Genomic DNA, 18,001 nt, shown 5'->3' on the forward strand with positions numbered 1-18,001 from the left:
TCAGTGTGCTATCAAATCTGCTAGAAACCTTAAAAAAAATACTACTTGAACTCGAGTCCAAGAATACTTATAAAGCCCCAAACTGTTTAAAGGTAGTATTAAACTTCTTTCTGCTTTGAGGCTAATTTCTCAGTTAAATGAATAATCGCGTGAACTATGCAGCTGTTACAGGACTGTGGGGTAGGGAAATGAGACTAACAACAGCAGGAACAGAGGCTGGTGTGGACAACCTCCTATTTGGTGTCATATCCTGCTGTCAGCTTTTTTTTTTCTTAAAGATTTATTTACTTTTTAATACAAGAACCGGAGTACAGGCCAGACGCGCGGGAGGGTGAGAGGATTCACCAGACACAGAGTGGGGAAGAGAACAGGCAGAATGACAAAATGCACTGCTGAGGGGAGCAGAAGGTGAGACAGGAAAGGTCTGCCTCGCCATGTGGGATTCTTGCCAGCCGACCGGGATCGAACTCGCACTGCAGAGGCTGTGGACAGCTTCACAGTGCGGCGCTCAACTGCCTGTGCCACCAGGGAGGCCCTGCTGCCAGCTTTTGAAGGGGGTCATGGTCACGGTCACTGGTCCAGCCCAAGTATCCTAACCTGAGCCTCAGTTTCAGGAGTGGGCAGAGAGGGACTGAGGTCCTGCTGGCAAACGCTGGACCTGGAAGTCCCAAGTCAACTTCAGGTCCACTCCCTCCCGACATATTACAAAACCAAAACTGCTGTTAGCAGGTGAATCTAAGTCAGGCAAAGTACGAACAAGGGAAAGGACAACTTTCCCGAAGAGAAACAGAAGTCCTAAGAATTTGTCATCTGGTACCTACATTTACTTGTCCACATTGCACCTTTCATTCCCCATCAAGAATAGAGGATAGATATTTACTAATGAAATCTTCTTTAGTTAACTGTTTCTGAGATAAAGTATCAGATATGAAGGTTTTACCATTTATGTATCCAAGAATGGATAACTGTGATTAATAAGGTGGTATGTTTTCCATTAAGGAACGTAGCATCATTGTGCATACAGTATATCAAGCGATGCTTCAAAATTCAAGCTTAATTAAAAACTGGATATGAACTAATTTATTAAAAACTGATTTTCTTAGGGCCTCCCCTGGTGGCGCAGCGGTTGAGTGCTGGGCTGCGGGGCTGCCCGCAGCCTCTGAAGCACCGGTTCGTTCCCCGGTGGCCGGCGAGGGTCCCACAAAAAAAAAAAAAACAAAAAACTGATTTTCTTATTTGTACAGTGGAACTCACAGATCTGGCTTAAATGATTTAAAGATTGCTTTTTTTAATCTTTAAAACAAAACCAACAGTCAACAGTGCTTCTTGCTAAGATATTTGCATTTACAAACCAGAAATAATGTCCACTATTAAAAAGAAATTGATTACTTGTATTGGTGGTCAACGAAACTAAAACCCTCCACTGTAGAGGTGAGATTTTCTCTCACAGGAATAGATTATGAAATTGATATATTAATTTGAAAAACAACATTCTAAAAGCTTGCAGTACACAGTGTGTTATGGAATCCTATGGTTCATCGCAGTCACTTGAACTGAGGAGGACGAGGACACTGTTTAACAGTGCAACAGAAAACGCAGCAGCACTCTCTTTGGAAACAAACTATCGAAGAAATTTCACCTTTATGAGTACCTCTTGTCAAGTATCAGTTTTAGTACTTTACAGAAATTTTAAACTTCCATCTATAAAGTCAGCAAAAAAAAAAATTCTAAGAAAACACTTGCAGAATTTGAAAGTTATCAAAAGATAATAGATGACTTATTCATCATGACATTGTCTTAAAATATTTAAGACCATTACACACACACAAAAAAAATCACTTCACAGAAGGTGGAATAAAAGCTGCTGACACGACCACGAAGCTCTGGGGCCTGAGGCGCAGGCGGCAGGCGACTGCCACAGATGGCCGGAGGAGAGGAGATGAGACGTGCAGACAGGTGAGCGCACGGGAGAGGCCGGGGCAGTCACCACTCACTGGATCTCCAGCTTAGAGCAGGTAAGCGCAAGTGCGGGCTGCATGAAATGGGACAGACACCAAAACACACCTGCTCTGCTCAGAAGTGATTAAAAAATTCCACCCCACTTCCCACTACTTGTTCAGAGCATTTTTGTGGCCTGTGCTCGAAGTGTAAAAATAGTAAGAACAGGGATGCTCTCCCTGGTTCGGGGCCCTTGCTGCAGAGAAGGTGAGTGGAGACCCACCCCAGGCGGTTTTAGCACAGAGGGGTTGCTGCGCTGGGGAGTCTATGGGGCGCTATGCCGTCCCTTCCGAACCACGGCCCAGTCTGGACATGCCCATAAAAATCCTCTCAAAAATAAGAGGTTGGAATATATTTAAACGGGCAGTTGGTATAAAAGATGAGTCAGACGCAACCTGTCCCTGAGATAGCCTGCAAGAGGGTGCACCCCTCAGGGCAGGCCCGGGCTGCACGAGCTGCCCGGGCGCAGGTAACAGCTCAGTAACAACATCTACTCCACAACAAACTCTTCCACGGAAAATGCATAGTATGAGACCGAAATTTCGTGTGCTTGCCTCTCCCACAGGGACAGCAATCCCACGTGATCAGCGTTTCCTATGGTCCTCCAACAAGTGGGGTGAAAGCATCTCCTCCTCTTTCTGGGATGATGCCTCAAATTCAGAAGTGACTGCCACAAACGCAAACGCTTGCATGCGTGGTCCCATGGGCTGTACCCTGACCGTCTACAGTACCCTGAACACATGTGGGGCGCAGTGTTGGCCGACAAATGCTTTCATTACCATCTGTTTTAAAATGTGCTGTAGGAGCAGCTGGAGCAGTAGAACACTTCCACTTCAATCCGTAAAGGTAATGAAAGCAATGCAACACTCTTAGTTTATCCATTTAAATGCGTGTAGAATTTCTCTTAATTTCATCAATAGCTTTGGTCCTAAGTTTTCACGTCTTTTTAAATGCTCTGCCTTGAACAGCCCTATGTGGCTCCAATGTCACGAGTCTGAAACACACCTGAAATACGTCAGCATGTAAACCAAACATAAGAGATTTTGAATAAATTGGGTCAAATACTAAGATTTTTTTTCAGTAGAACTACTAGAAAAATTTGTATTAGACACGAGCCTTGCATTTTACTTCTACTGCCAGCAGTGGCTTATCCACCTCCTAACTCACAGCCCCGGATAGCAATGATAAACCTGATCACCTGCCACCTAGTACGTCAAATCTCAAAGCCTTCAGGCTTCTCAATTAATTCTTAGAACAGTGCATGCAATACTACAAAAACAGTTGTGATAAAAATCTGACCCCGGTGAAGGAGAATTTAACCAACTAAATGTACTGTCCAATTTGGTTAGGATGGTATTCTCTACACTGGTAAATGGTCAAGACCACAGTATTTGGAATGGCAATTAACAGAAATAATAATCCTAGTGGTTTCTCAACTGAACAGGAGTTGCTAAGGAGAGATACCAGTAAAATTTAACTGGAATATTTAAATATTTATAACACAACAACCTTAAAGCATGTAAGCATCTGATCCAAAATTAAACTAGAGACTCAAACTCCCACTGCTAATGTCTATTCAGATCAAAACTACATTATTACCATAAAGCTAAAAGACATACTCACAAAAAAAAAAAGAAAAGACAGGACAAGACTAAGGAGGAGAGGTGGGTGGAGCCGAGTCCCTCCCAAGCAGTCGGAACAGGTCTGGAGGAAGGCAGGCGAGGACTTCCCGCAGCTGAGGCGCCTGCCCCCGAGAGCAGTGGGCCAGGGGCAGCTACTGTGCCGTCAGTTATCGCGGCATCTTAGGAGAATGAAACATGTGGATTTATAGGACACTAATTTTCACATTAAAATAAAGTTCAATTTAGTTTTTTACTGCTGTTACAATCCCTACATTAGATGAACAAGGTATAACTATTCCTACAGAAAGACTTTTATCACCAAAAGCAATTTAAATCATGACACCTAAAACTGCCTATTCCCAGGTGACTGAACAACTGTAGCTGCCTGCATCTTGCCGTTTGTCAGAAAGCAGGCATTCCGTCGAGTAACTAATGCTCCACTACCGCACCTGTGCTTCGCCTCAGTCCCACGTACATCCCATTTAAGCAGCACTGAGCTTGCCCTGACGGGTAGAGACCCACCGTACTTAAAACAGTGCAGGGAAGAGCCGCCTTGGTTCCCTGAAGAGCAACAATATAATTCTTAGACTTTTCCGCGAAGCTATTCAAGTAAGTCCCAACATGAAAATACCTCATTAAAAGACAGGAACAGAAAAATCAAAATGAGGAATTCCCTAGCAGAAAAAAATCCAAATGTAACGAATATCAATAGACACCACATTAGAAAAGCAGAATAAAGATTAGTTACAGCAGACCCAGACTTTACTGTTTCTTTTCAAAGCTCTATTTTCACTGTGGCACAGAACTAAAAATTTTACTAATGTCCTCTGTTAGAAACTATCATCAAACGGATCACATCCACATGACCCATCTAAGTTGAAGTTCCAAGGAAGCTCGCTTCTGGCTGCACCCCGCGGTCCTGGCTCCAGCGCTGTTTTTCCACAGTGGAAGGCAGGAGTCCCCTCTGCCAAGCTTCTCCTGAGGACAGAAAACACCCTCCCACCCAAAGGACACCTGCACCCTTACTTCATGTACTGCCCCACATCCTCCCATCAACCACACAACAACCGCCCTACCTGTTTGGACCGAGGCCGACCGGGAGAGAATTTCCGTTTGGTGATAGCTGGCTTGCCCATGCCAATTTTTGGAGTGACGGAGATGTAGGTCGTGGACATGATGCCCCCCACAGATGCGCCGAGGGCCGAGGGGAGGCCAGGCAGCACGTCCACCGGCGGCAGGTCCGAGCAGGGTGGCGGTGAGGAGGGCGCAGCGGCCTTGCTGGCATCGGCTGCGGAGGGGAAGGCTGCCTCGGTCTCTGATGGCAGCCGGTTAGCGCTGTCATCCCGGCACAGGCCCTCACTGCCCCTATGCTCGGCCGCAGAGGCTGCCTCTGAGTCCATGCACGCAGAGGAAGACTCGGAACCATCCTGCTGCTCCGTGCCCTCCTGCACCCTTTCCACAGCCAACTGGTCCTTGGAACACAGAGAAGTACTTTCCTCACACGGGGACACTGAGGCCTCGGACAGGACAGCAACGGAGGCCACAGGTGCCCTAGGGGGCCTCGACTCCTGCGCAGGCACCGCCATCTCCGGCTCCACCAGGCCAGCCTCTGGCATGGAGGACCGGGGTGCCAGGGCTGCGGCCAGGGCCTGCACGTCCAATCTGTTCTCACTTCGATCATCTTCACAGACAGGTATCGCTTTAGGAGATATTTCTATTTTTTCACTATCAACTTCATGAGTAATTTGATTTTCCAATTCAGGATTCGTTTTGTCTTGGGATGAGTCTACAAAATGTGGAATATTTATGTTAATGTACACATGATTCAAAATCTCTACCTATGAGTAGGTAAAAACATTCATGTCTTTTAGGTGTATAGCTTTGTACCCCGAAGAGAGTAGAGTTAGGTAGAAAAAAGGGGGGAAGATAAAAAGAGGGAAGTTTTCCTCAAAATACACCTTTGGCTAACCCATGCCTTAAGTCACAAGGTGGTTAAGGAGGGCAATGATCAAGGTAATGAAAGTTGAAAACACATGAGGCTTGCATATTAGAATCAGTCATAGACCAAAACACTTTTAAAAAAGAGCTTCAGAGTTTAAGGCAAATTTTGGTATGACTATTGAGGAGTGTTAAAACAGAATTAACTTGCAGCGATTCTATTCTACATATACGTTTTACAATTTGAACACTTACAAAAGGATTCAAAATTTTGTAAGTAAAGCTATACTCATTTTACAGCTAGGAAAATGAGGCTCCATGGTGTTACATGAGGTGCGCATGTTAAAGCCTGGAGACTAGTCCAGAACAGAGAGCTACTGGGTATGGTCCGCAGCCTCCCATGATGCACTTTTTGGGATAAAATCCTGTTCATCCTCATCATCTATAACCAAAGATACTAACTTAGTAAACGTTAAATCGAGGTGCTGGCGTGCTGAAGCTTTATTCCAATCTTGTTAAAAAGTAACAGAGACCCGAGTGACATGAGTCCCAAGTGGCTCTACTAAACAGGGCCACCTAAGATAAAGGACATTCATTCTCAGTGCCATTAAGGTCATTTCTAGGTTATATTGTTAAGAGGAGAGAGATACAAATTTCCTATTTTACTAGTTACCACAGTGACTGAAATTCATCTATGTTCTGATATCAAAATGAAATCTCACTTTTCATTCCCACTTTACTGAACGCTGATTACAGCTGAGGAAAAGTGGGGAGGGAGAGGGGAATCAAACAATAGATTAGATCGTACTAAACAAACCAAAAATTCTTCAAATACACTTAATATAAAAAAGGAAATGATTTTTTAAAAAGTGAAACTGAACACACAACACTTCAGGGTTTAAAAGTGTGTGCTGTGGGGGGAAGCCAAGCAGCCCAGGCCCGTGGGAAGGGAAGCCGCCCCGGCGCCCATCCGTGCTGGCTCAGATGCAGATCTGAAGCAGTGGAGTCAGGCTCAGCCTCAAGTCTGGCCCAACGATTCCAGCCAGTTAAGAATGAGTATCTGACTTAGCGACTCTTCACAGAGAAGAGGACCACCCTCACAAACAAAGCCATTTCTTTTTAAGAAAAGGATCATCACAAGGAAAAGAGCACATGGTGAATGAGGCGGCAGCAGGGTAGGCAACTCTGGCACCAGGACATGAAAGGTTGAGACGGGAGCAGCTTACCAGGCGGGAGCAGGTCCCGAGTCTCCAGGCTCTGTGGTGGGTGGCTCTGCTCCCCAGGGTGGGCCCCGGCTGCTGTGAACGACACATTAGGGGACCCCTAGTGGAGTCCGCAGGTCCTCATGCGCCTCAAGAGCAAGCTGAGCTACAGCTGCCCATCCCCAACATAAGCACTGAACGCTATTTATTACTAAGCTTCTGGTAGAAGAAATTAGGACTCAGATCATACACTCAAAGATGCACTATTATAAAGTTATTTTTCACGAAGTACATCTTTCAGTGAAATTAACTTAATCTCAAAAAATCTGAGGCTTTTTATGTGTACACTAAGTTCCCCCGCAACGTCCTCAGTAGGTCCTTAGGAACAGGCTTTAAGTGAAAGAACTTCTAGCAAAACCCAGCTGGCCACTAGTTAACTGATACCCACAAGGGTTAAGTGCTCGTGCTCCTCAGGTGCTTCAACTTACATTTCACTGTGATAGTCAACAGAAATTTTATTCTTTAGCTCAGAATGAGTTTTTCTGTTGTTGTTAATTAAATCAATTATTACTTTGTTTTACTGAGGGTAAACAGGACATATTTCTGATCGCAGAATCATCAAAATTATAAAGGATCCCAACACTCCTGCTGTTAACCTATTGTGTACATTCATTCTTTTCACCCCTTCACTGTTTCTCCAGCTCAGGGTCAGTGGTGGCCCAGGCCACTGAGGCGCGTTAGCAAAACCCACACACACATTACCTGAGGGGGGGGGGGGGGGCGCGCGACACAGGGGGGAGCGGGGGATGGAGAGCCCAGAGAAATCCATGACAGTGGACTGGGCTGGAATTCATTTCTTTCCTCATCAATGATAATGAAATGACACTGAATAAAACGATGTTATTCTAAGACCGGCCACACGATCTACATCAATATAACGATTTTGTATACAATCCCACGTACTTTCGGAGGGGCCCAAGATTAAGTTTAATAAGTAGTTTTTCCAACCTGGCTTCTCACTAATTTCAAATCTTCAGGGACAGTAATAGCTATTATCAATATTGTTAAAAAGCTTAATTGAAGTATCACCGAAATAACTTAAATAACCCTCAACAGGACTGCTGAGACAACCTAAAACAATAAATTTTATTATCTCAGCATGAAACATCTCATCATCAGCAACAGCTCTAGTTAGTAATTACAAGGAGAACTAAGGAATGAAAAAACAAATTGCTTTTTAATGAAAACCACTCCATCCCTAAACAAAGTTTGTATTTATGACTAAAGCTAGGCTACAGTTGCACAACAGCTATACATACACCCTCCCTATTAATCCTGCCTCAGGTTATTTTACTAGAAAATCTAACATCATGGCTAAATCTAATTTAGGATACTGAAATTTTTAGTAGATGTTCACACATTCATTCTGTACACTGTCCCCCCGCCCGAAAACAGTGCCCATTAGCAAAAACACTCTCACCATCTGGAACAATTCCAGGTATGGGCTCCTTGCCGCTGGCATCTTCAGCCACCGCTGGCTCCAGAAACACCACACGGTCCTCGGTCCCTTCCATCTCCATCTCATTGTTATAATCTTAACAGAAAATTTATTCTTTAGCGTAGAATGAGCTTTAGCATAGAATTGTTAACTAAGTCAACATTTTACTCTTTGCTCTAATAAGAGTTAATTCTCACCCCAAAACACTTTATCTTCAGATTTTTCAACTCTGAACCAAAAATGCATTTACATTTTTAAAAACACAGGAAATATAATGAACTAAAAGGTAATAGGCATGCTATTATTTTGAAAAGCCATCTCACAACTGTATAGTGATAGCATCCTGGATACAAAAGGTTATTGTGACGTGTCTACTAAGCCCCTCACCCAAGATAAAAATGGGGCTTTTATAGAAGCTGCCGTCCATACTGAAGAGAATGAACACCAGTCTGGTGAGCTGGTTTGTTCTTCGCCATCTGAGAATCTTGGTTTATAACCAACAGTATGCTATTAAAAATATTCTACATCTGAACCAAATGTTTGGCTCAAGAGGTGAGAATTAACATTTAAGACATTATAAATGAAGCTTGTTGGGAGTAAAATAACCCAAATTAAGGAGCGCAAACTAGGCAATAGGCCAAACACTGCAGAACTTCCGCTGCTGGCTGAGGAAGCAGAACTGCGAAGAAGCAAGTGCGCTGCTGCTGCGTGTCCAGAAGCCGTCGCTGCACTGGAGAGGCCCGCAAGCACCTGTACCTCAGGGCTGAGAACTCAAGAGTAAGAGGGTCTGACACAGGCCCCACTGTCACCGATATGCAGTGTTGAGGACTGGCTGGTGCCGCACCACAACAGAACACTGATCTCAGGCTCACCTGCAGGGAGTTCGGCCATCTCCACCTCATCATCCGGCTGTAACGGCTCCATGTCAGCGGCCAAGTGTTTACAATACACGCAGACGTACAGCTCTCTGGGCTGGGTGTCCAGTTCATGGTCTGCTGGCCTGTCACATTCTAAGTGAACCCATCTGTAGTGAGAAATACATTCAAAAGAAACTTTCAGTCAAGTTAATACCCTGGGAAAAAAGCAACTGCTAGAAAAACTGAGCAGAGAGGGGTTAATGATGACAGAAGTGTTCTAGAGGTTGGCACTGGGGAACATTTTTGGCTATCATTTTTAGTGTCGACGTGTTTTTTTCCTCCATATTTAAAAAATACTTCCCCGTTACTTTCTCCCTCACAGTGTTCTTTCTGGTCTTCCCTTCGCCCATTTCCTTTCCCTGTGCTTCTCAAACTCAAAAAAGCCCACCTCACTGCACCTGCACAGCCCTCGCCAGCAGTAGGCTCCGAGATTGGCTCTCAGCGACTGGCACAGAGGAAAGACAGGGGGACGCGTCTCGAGGCTGTGCTCTCACCTCTTGCACAGGTGGCAGTGAAGCATGTCCTGCTGCAGGTCCGGGCGGAAGCACTTCCCGCAGAGCGGACATAGGTCTCCCTGCTGCTGGTAGCAGCTGTCACACACCAGGCAGTTGTGGTGCCACTGAGGGCTGGACCGCACCCCGCACTCGACACACACTCGGCAGTTCTAGACACCAGGGCAGGGGAACAGAAGGTGCATATTACGCATCTGTACTGCATTCTGGGGAAACTTTCTGGAATCAAATACTTGTAATTAGGCTTTTATTTTCATGACACTGATTCAGGTTATATGCTTTTGAAAGCGCAGTTTGCTTTGAACATCAGAGACACCACTCAATTTGCACTAAAACCTCCAGGGAAATGTAAATAGGGCTAGAAATACCCAAGAAAACAAGTGAGGAAGAAAGAAAACCAAGAACAGAGCAAAAGCACAGCACATTCCAGAACCAAGGAGCAGTCTTAGTGGGACAGGTCATTCCAGCCTCCACTGAGAAAGCAAACCTCATGGGAAGGGGCCCTGCTTGCTGCCGCGCAGCCTGGGAGTGAGAACCAGGCATCCATGTAGACGCAGCACCAAGACCTGCCCGAGACGGCTTGGTGTGTGACACTGAACATCACCACCCAACACCACAGCTCAGCTACGGCTTCTCAGGACAGACTGGCACTGCTATTCTCAAAGCAGAGCTGCACACAGAGCGGGGTTGGGGTGGGGGTGATGAAAGCCAGCGGGGCACAAGGTGCCTGCCTTAATACCCAGGACCAGCTGACCACAGGCTCTCACAACCACTCCAACTTCCCAATCAAAAAGCCAACATGGGCGCCCCTAGTGGCGCAGCGGGTTGAACACAGCTCTGTGAAGCTGTCCGCAGCCTCTGCAACACAGGTTCGATCCCAGCCGGCCAGGGAGATGCCCACATGGCACAGCAGACCTCTCCTGTCTTGCCCGCTGCTCCCCTCAGCAGTGTATTTCAGTCAGTCTGCCTGTTCTGTTCCCCGCTCTGTCTCTGGTGAATCCTCTCACCCTCCTGCGGCTCTGACCTATACCCCGGTTCTTGTACAAATAAATAAATCTTTTTTTTTTTTTAAGCCAACAAAAATAAGAATGTGAAATTATTAGGTTGATAGGAAAGAGACGCTCACCCAAAGAGACACCAGGAAGAACCACAGATCTGCTCATGTTTCACAGATTTAAAGCAAATTCACTCATACTAATGCCAAAAACCTACAAAATTAGCAAACAGACTCCAGAAGCAAATTAAGAAATAGAATACGCAATTTTCTATAATGTGTCTACAACAGATGTCCAGGTAGAGTTTATATAAGAAGCTTAATGATGATTAAATAAAAAGTCTATTAAAATTTACCATATTATTAGGCTTGAAAAGGAAAAATAAGCAACTACGGTGGCGATGAAAACCTGGGCCTCCCTGGTGGTGGCAAGGGATTAAGACGCAACTATGAAGCTATCCACAGCCCCTGCAGCACGAGTTCGATCCCCAACCAGGCAGCTACCCACATGGCGCAGCAGACGTCTCCTGACTTGCCTGCTGCTCCCTTCAGCAGTGTATTTCAGTTGATCTGCCTGGTCTGTTCCCCACTCTTGTCTCTGGTGAATCCTCTCACCCCCCCCCCCCCGCCCCAACACCTCTGGCCTATACCCCAGTTCTTGTATACATAAATAAATAAATCTTTAAAAAAAAGAAAGAAAGAAAGAAAGAAAAGAAAACCCATTCCTAACAACCACCACTCTGCGGAGAGGTCGCCCTGAGGGGCCCGCACCTCTGACACTGCAGCATCTTCCAGCTCACCCTGCAGCAAGGCCCCGCCAGGAAAGTCAAGGGGCAGCGCAGGGAGAAACCAGAAAACCAAAACCTGAGCAAATGGGGCAAGACGGTCTTTTCGTGAACTGTTTGCACAACTGCACAGCCAACTGGAAAAAGGCACCTCCCAGCCCCCGCGAAGATCAACCTCACGCAGATCAGAGAGCACAGTGAAAACCCCAGCCTTGCACACGTTAGAAGAGCCAAGCACTCCAGAAACCCCAGTGTTTAGGGAGGCTTTCTAATTTTAAGTAAAAACATCCAGAAGCAACAGAATGAATAACCTGACTACATAAACTTGCAAGACAGAAAAATAACATTGGCACGTGACTAACTGGAAGAAAATCCAGGCCTCATGTAAGGCAGGGAAAGGCCGCACACACCCAATATATTTACTCTTGCACGGGAGGTAGAGGGAAGTCACACGCGGGAGCAGAAAACTCACAGATAGGTAAAACTGACCTGTTAGGGACTAGCTTCAAGCAACAGAGAGAAAATTAAACACAGAGGTGTCCAATTTTTCACCCAGGACAGGCAACAATTCCAAGGGTGAACAGGACAGCACGTGGGATGTAGGGAGCGAAGTTCTCTCAGACATCACTGGTGCAATGCAGGGTGCCGGGCCCTGCCAAGGGAGCCTTTCTCTCTATCCAAACAGCAGACACACGTGCCCAAGACCGCAGCCCCACTTTAGGGGTGCATGCTCACCCCAACAAGAAACATTAAGGTACAGAGGGGAAACGACCCAGCTATCTACGCAGGGACACCGACTGAATAGACGCCAGGGCGGCGGCGCGGCTGTCTTATAAATAATGATAAAAAGAGGCACGAAGATGTCGTCTGTGAACTGCTAAGTGACTGCCAGGTTTTACCAAGGGAAAAAAGAGCCTATGTAACACACTGCTGGGAAAGGGAAAATAACAATACAACTGCTCCCCATTACAAAAAAAAAATGCAGGAAGGAAACAAGTGAGTTAATGAGCTTTTATGTACATTCTTTAAGTAGACCTTTTTATGTAACTTTTGAAAGCATGTTGCTATCCTACACAGTGAAAAAACTAGCATCAGAAAAGGGGATAAAACCCAGTGCTGAGAGCCAATCTGAAGGGGTTTGCTGGGCTGTGCTACTGAGGGAACGCGCTGGGGCCAGGATGCTCACTAGGGAAGTGGGGGCCTCACTGGGGAGGGGGAAGTGGGGCAGTTACGAACCATGTGACATGTGTGGGTGCACAGTGCTGGGGTGTGTGAGTGTACACACGCAGACATGTCCTGTGCAGCCTGCTGACCTGGCAGCAGCAACATGCCTCTGCAGGGAATCGCCTGCAGCCCACCCTGCAGGGGAGCCGATGCCCAGCCGACAGGGAAGGAGCCTGAGCTGGGAGCACCCGCCCTCAAGCATGCAGAGCTCCAGTAAATGGACAGGGCTGCCACACAGACGTGGGAGCCAGCTGGAAGGAATGGAGCAACTTGAGCATTTATTACGTTACTTAAAATAACAGAGACTCCTGAGCCAACACAGACAATGTGTACAGAAACCACCATGTGGAGCAGAGGCGGTCTCTTTGAATCAGGAAAAGGAAAGGGTGTTCGAGAGCTGGGAAAACCTTGCTTTACAGCCCCAGGTAAAAACACACACCTGCAGTGGTCCTAAAATCTCAAAGGGAATTCTGGGAGCAAAAGATTTACCGAGTCTTAAAAGTGCCTGCTCAGCACTGTTTTACAAGATATACCTGAAGAGAATAAACCACAGTGGAGATCAGGTAATGGGAACTGGCATCACCTGAGGAAGGTAACGCACCCCGGCTACATAACCACAAATCACAGACACATGGGGCCCCTACAGGGGGGTGAGGGTGGGGAGGGGGCCGGGGGCATCCTGGGAGTGTAATGAATAATGAAGAACTCTGTCAAAACAGACAAACCAGCACTTAGGAGTCAAGAGACAAGGCAAGAAAATGGACAGCCCCCCCAAGACTAGATCCCAGAAGCTTCAGGGAAGGGGTGAAATGCCAGATGGGACTAAAGCGAAATCCGAATGGATCAGATAACAATACCATATCTACGGAAATGTATGAAGTTGGTAACAGTGCTGAATGTGTAAGAATATCCGTTACTAGGAAATACACCCCGAAGTGTCTCCCCCAAGAGGATTATCTGGACATGCACTTCAGCCCGGGTCTCAAATCCCAAACCCCTAGGGCGGGGTCAGTACTTTTAACATTCTCTCCATGAGGAAAACTGGCTTAGGAACGTGTGCCACAGACCCTTAAGAGAACCTGGAGAAACGGAAATGTGACTTCACAGCCTGATCTTTAACCCACATTCTAACGCTTCCAAGAAATTAAACAAAAAAGAAGCAAGCAGCGGTGTCAGCATGCTGTGAAGGGCTCCGCCACCGTGTGCGAACAGCACGGGACTAAGACACGCAGGGCGAGGTTCTCAGAGGACACGCGAGAAACAAGCCAGTAATTCCGGAGGCATTTTCAGAGAGAAGGAAAACCAGGGCAAAGATGGTACTGAAGAGCCACAAACAAAAATTATATAGGCGTTATAAAAATTACCTAAGACTATAAATAAGGTTTTTTGTTTTTTGTTTTTTTTTTTTAAGGCAAAGTTAAGCAACACTTCTCCAGCCTTTCCACGGGCCTGGCTGGAAGCCTGCCAGTGGCGCTGGAGTTCCAGACAACACCAGTTATCACAGAACCAAGATCAGACACATCCTGGGAGATCCTCCAAAGAATGACAAAAACAAAAGACTTTCAAAAACTTTCAACCAGAAAAAATGACTAAACTTAAAAAAAAAAAAAGTTTTCATCCATGATACAGTAAGCTGAGAAAACTGGGGGGGGGGGGGGGGGGGAGACCTATGCAGAATATAAAAAAGTCACAACATGAGCTATACCAGGTTTCTATGTGTGAAGACAACAGTGTCTCAGGTACGTAGGATTTCAGAAAATTTATAATGATTTTAACAGGAGCATATCCAAGACTCAAAACAACTGGGGTTAAATGAGATTGCAATTAGAGGAAATTGATTTTCTGCAAAAATAAGGACAAAGTTTATGGTCTGTGTTAATTTCATTAAAGGAGACAAAAGACAAAAAATATTCCCATGTCTTAGTTTTCAAATGGAAGTAAGGGAGGAAAAGTATTTTCAACTTTTATAACAACATTCATAAAATAAGGTTCTGAATTGCAAATCATTGCAAGAAATAAAAGGAACAGAAAAAATAAAAGTTTGCACTAAAGCAGTCAAGCATTTCAATGATAACCATCATTCTAAATAGTTAACTCCATTAAGCCTTTTTCAAAAGACACATTTAAAATGACTCTTAAGGCTCCAAAATAAAAAACAAAAATGTGAAAAGCTCACATTCATCTGGCAAACTAAAGCCCTATGTGGCCACATTGTAAGGCAAAGCGAAGACCTGGTCCAAAAAAGGAAGGATTACACAGGATAAAGCAGCTTTATACTAATAAAAAGCACATTATATTAACACGCCAGCCTAACCAACCACGAACAACTAACTTTAATAAAAACGTGAGACACAAGAAGAAACTGACATGGAAATTATAGTGGCCACTTTATCGATAACCAAGGAGGGGGTCCAATTAACTCGTGAAAAGCTAAGGAAATAGGATCCGGTCTCAAAATAAAATTAGTACACGAGAATACTACCCCTTAACGTCACTATTTCAAGTACCAAACTGTGTCAAGAAGAAAACTGCAGTGCTTAAAACCTGGAACCTCCCCCTTTCCTGGGGACCACCCTGTTACAAAATGACATGACTAAATAGGATTAAAGCAGAAATGAGCAAGATTAAGCACAATCTTGAAAAAGAAATCTGTTAGTGGCTCAGAAGTACAAGGATAGAGCTACAAGTTGGGATGCAGCCAAAGCTACAACAAACAGTGCATTTATAGTCTTCAATACCCTTTTATCCGTAGGAAAGTAATGAAATGACGAACCCAACGTCCTGTTTCAGGCACGCAGACAGACAACCGGGGCCAGAGGAGCGGAGACCGAACCGGAGCACCCGCAGCCGCCGCCCCAGCGAATCCGCGCGCCCCGCTGGGCCCGGCCCACGCTCACACCTGCCGGCAGTTACCCGGCGCCGTGAGGCCCCGCCCACCTGCCAGGTGCAGAGCCCGGAGGCGGCCAGGCCCGCGGGCGCCTGACTCCACCAGGAGAGGCCGAGAAGGCACGCGGCACGCAGCCCGCAGCCCGCAGCCCCAGGGCCGAAGCTCCGCCCAGGGACCTGCAGGGGAGCACACAGGGCGATTCTCCTAGGCAGTCAGTTAACTGAGAACCGGACATTACACAGAAACGCCAATCTGAATAAGTGAAATTTAACCTTCTGGGGTGCCCCTGTGCAGACTTTGCCCCTGCCAGCATTTGTGTTTATGACGACGTCAGTCCCACATGTGGTCAAAGACAGGTAGGTGGAAGACTCCAGATGTTTGTTACACAGTAAAATCGTGGTGGCCTGGGATGGGGGAAGGCCTCATCACCCCAGCAGCGCCTCAGCAGCACATAATGAGGTGCTCGAGGGCTGGGGAGCCATCATTCACGCCCCACTCAACACGGACTTCCAGTTACAACCTATGTTCAAGGGCTCGTTGTTGTGCTTTGAGATCTGATTGTCCTGAACTTCTAAACAGTCAAGGCATTATAAATAGTTTTTAATACAAATACTGATAACAAAGGCCATCTTTATACATCATTATTAAAAGTCAAAGAAAAGATTTCACACTGAATCCATGCTGAGAAAATATTTTTGTTACCTCCAATGTTGGCAATTTACTTTCAAAGAAAATTTACTTGTTAGATTAAATTAATATTCACTTTTAAATTCTATTTATTTTAAAAGTCAGTATAGTTATTGTCGATAAAAGAATGCATGCATAGCTTCATGTCCAGTTTATAAGATTCAGATTTTAAAAACTAAGATTTCCCACGGAGGGTGTACAGGGATGGCCTGGGTCCAGAGCTGTTTCTCAGGATCTGTACCCTAATAAATGAAAATCACAGCAAGAAATATTCCTTTGCCAGTGTAGACAGAAAACCCTGGTAGGACGAAGCACTGGCGGAGACTCCGCATATGTGACAGTAGCCTGAGTGTGGGTACCAAGTCACCTCCACAAGTCAGTCAGTCAACTGGGACGATTTGTTTCACCACTGGGCCTTGGTCAGCTCTCAACCTGGAGTTTATTAGTTCACCGATGCATATGTCAAAGGAAGCACATGTCCCTCTGATTGACGACACCTAGAGAACATTCCCAGAAAGTCCAAGTAAACACTGTCTGTGAACACCTTCACACAGAAAAGGCTGCATTTGGTCACTTGAGAATTAAAGGCAAACCTGAGTTACTCTTATCTTCTACTTGCACTTAAAAAATTCCAATTTTTTTGTGCTTCCATGGACAAATAATATCACATTTATTGTTCTCTACTTAATTCTGCACCACCTCTGCCTAGTGTATGGAGGTCAGAGCCTCCGTCAACCCTGGGAAAGCTGGAGACCAGCACACTGCACCCCAAGGTCATAAGATGAGTTCAAAACAGGGATGAGGGAGGGCCAGTGACTAAAGGAATAGCTGGAGGTTAAAAGTAACTGCAGAGTCATCTTCAAGAGCTGCTATCTTGCTTAAGCAATGAAAAAGAAGTCTGTAGATATTGTCTAATGCTCAAAAACAAGAGCAACCTTAAAATATCTAAGTCAAGGGCCTCCCTAGTGGCACAGGCAGTTGAGTGCAGCACCATGAAGCTGTCCACAGCCTCTTGTAGCCTGGGTTTGATCCCAGTCGGCTGGGGAGACACCCCCATGGCCCAACACACCTCTCCTGTCTCCCCGCTGCTCCCCTCAGCAGTGTATTTCAGTTGGTCTGCCTGTTCTGCTCCCTGCTCTGTCGCTGATGAATCCTCTCACCTCCCACACATCTGGCCTATACCCCGGTTCTTGTATACATGAATAAATAAATCTTAAAAAAAAAACTAAGTCAATAGTCACAAAAATTACTACAGGGGAGATACAACATACCCAGATACAATGATTCCAAATGTTTAATACAAGTATAGACGGAAACACATGCCCACAGAAATATACATACATGTAAGATCACTGTAAAATCACCTCCAATCCAATGTAATGCATTTCAACTCTGGATTTTAAATAAATTGAAAAATCTACCACTGTGTTTCAGTCTCCTCATCGGGGGATGCTATTTCAGAGGGTTACTGGAATGACTTAAGATAAATCATACATAGACAGCTGCTGATCCACAAAGCACCATACTTGTGTCAACTGATGGTGAGTGTGTGTGACGGTGTATGACTATGTGTGTGCGTGTGCGTGCGCACTGTCCACAGGGAGTGATTCCTTGGGGACACTGAAGGGTAAGGACATGTTCATTTTCTTAAGGGTGATGATGGTTTCATGTGTGTCAAGTTACATTACAGGCCTTAAGTATGTGAGTGTCCTGTTTGCCACTGATACATCAGCAAAG

At 45.6% G+C, this 18,001-nt stretch overlaps 1 protein-coding gene across 1 annotated transcript in view; it reads right to left on the reverse strand.

The window, feature by feature from the left end:
• The window catches only part of KMT2C (lysine methyltransferase 2C), a gene marked incomplete at both ends in the record, with an annotated part of 180,998 nt that overhangs the window by 71,110 nt on the left and 91,887 nt on the right, over positions 1-18,001 (reverse strand). Inside the window, 5 exons of the mRNA XM_084230748.1 lie at positions 4,697-5,301; positions 6,785-6,856; positions 8,241-8,354; positions 9,131-9,282; positions 9,670-9,839. Coding sequence (XP_084086874.1) covers positions 4,697-5,301; positions 6,785-6,856; positions 8,241-8,354; positions 9,131-9,282; positions 9,670-9,839 — 1,113 coding nt within the window. The remainder of the gene's footprint in view (positions 1-4,696; positions 5,302-6,784; positions 6,857-8,240; positions 8,355-9,130; positions 9,283-9,669; positions 9,840-18,001) is intronic.

Source organism: Talpa europaea (genome assembly GCF_964194135.1).
Source record: "Talpa europaea genome assembly, chromosome: 3".
Taxonomy (NCBI): domain Eukaryota; kingdom Metazoa; phylum Chordata; class Mammalia; order Eulipotyphla; family Talpidae; genus Talpa; species Talpa europaea.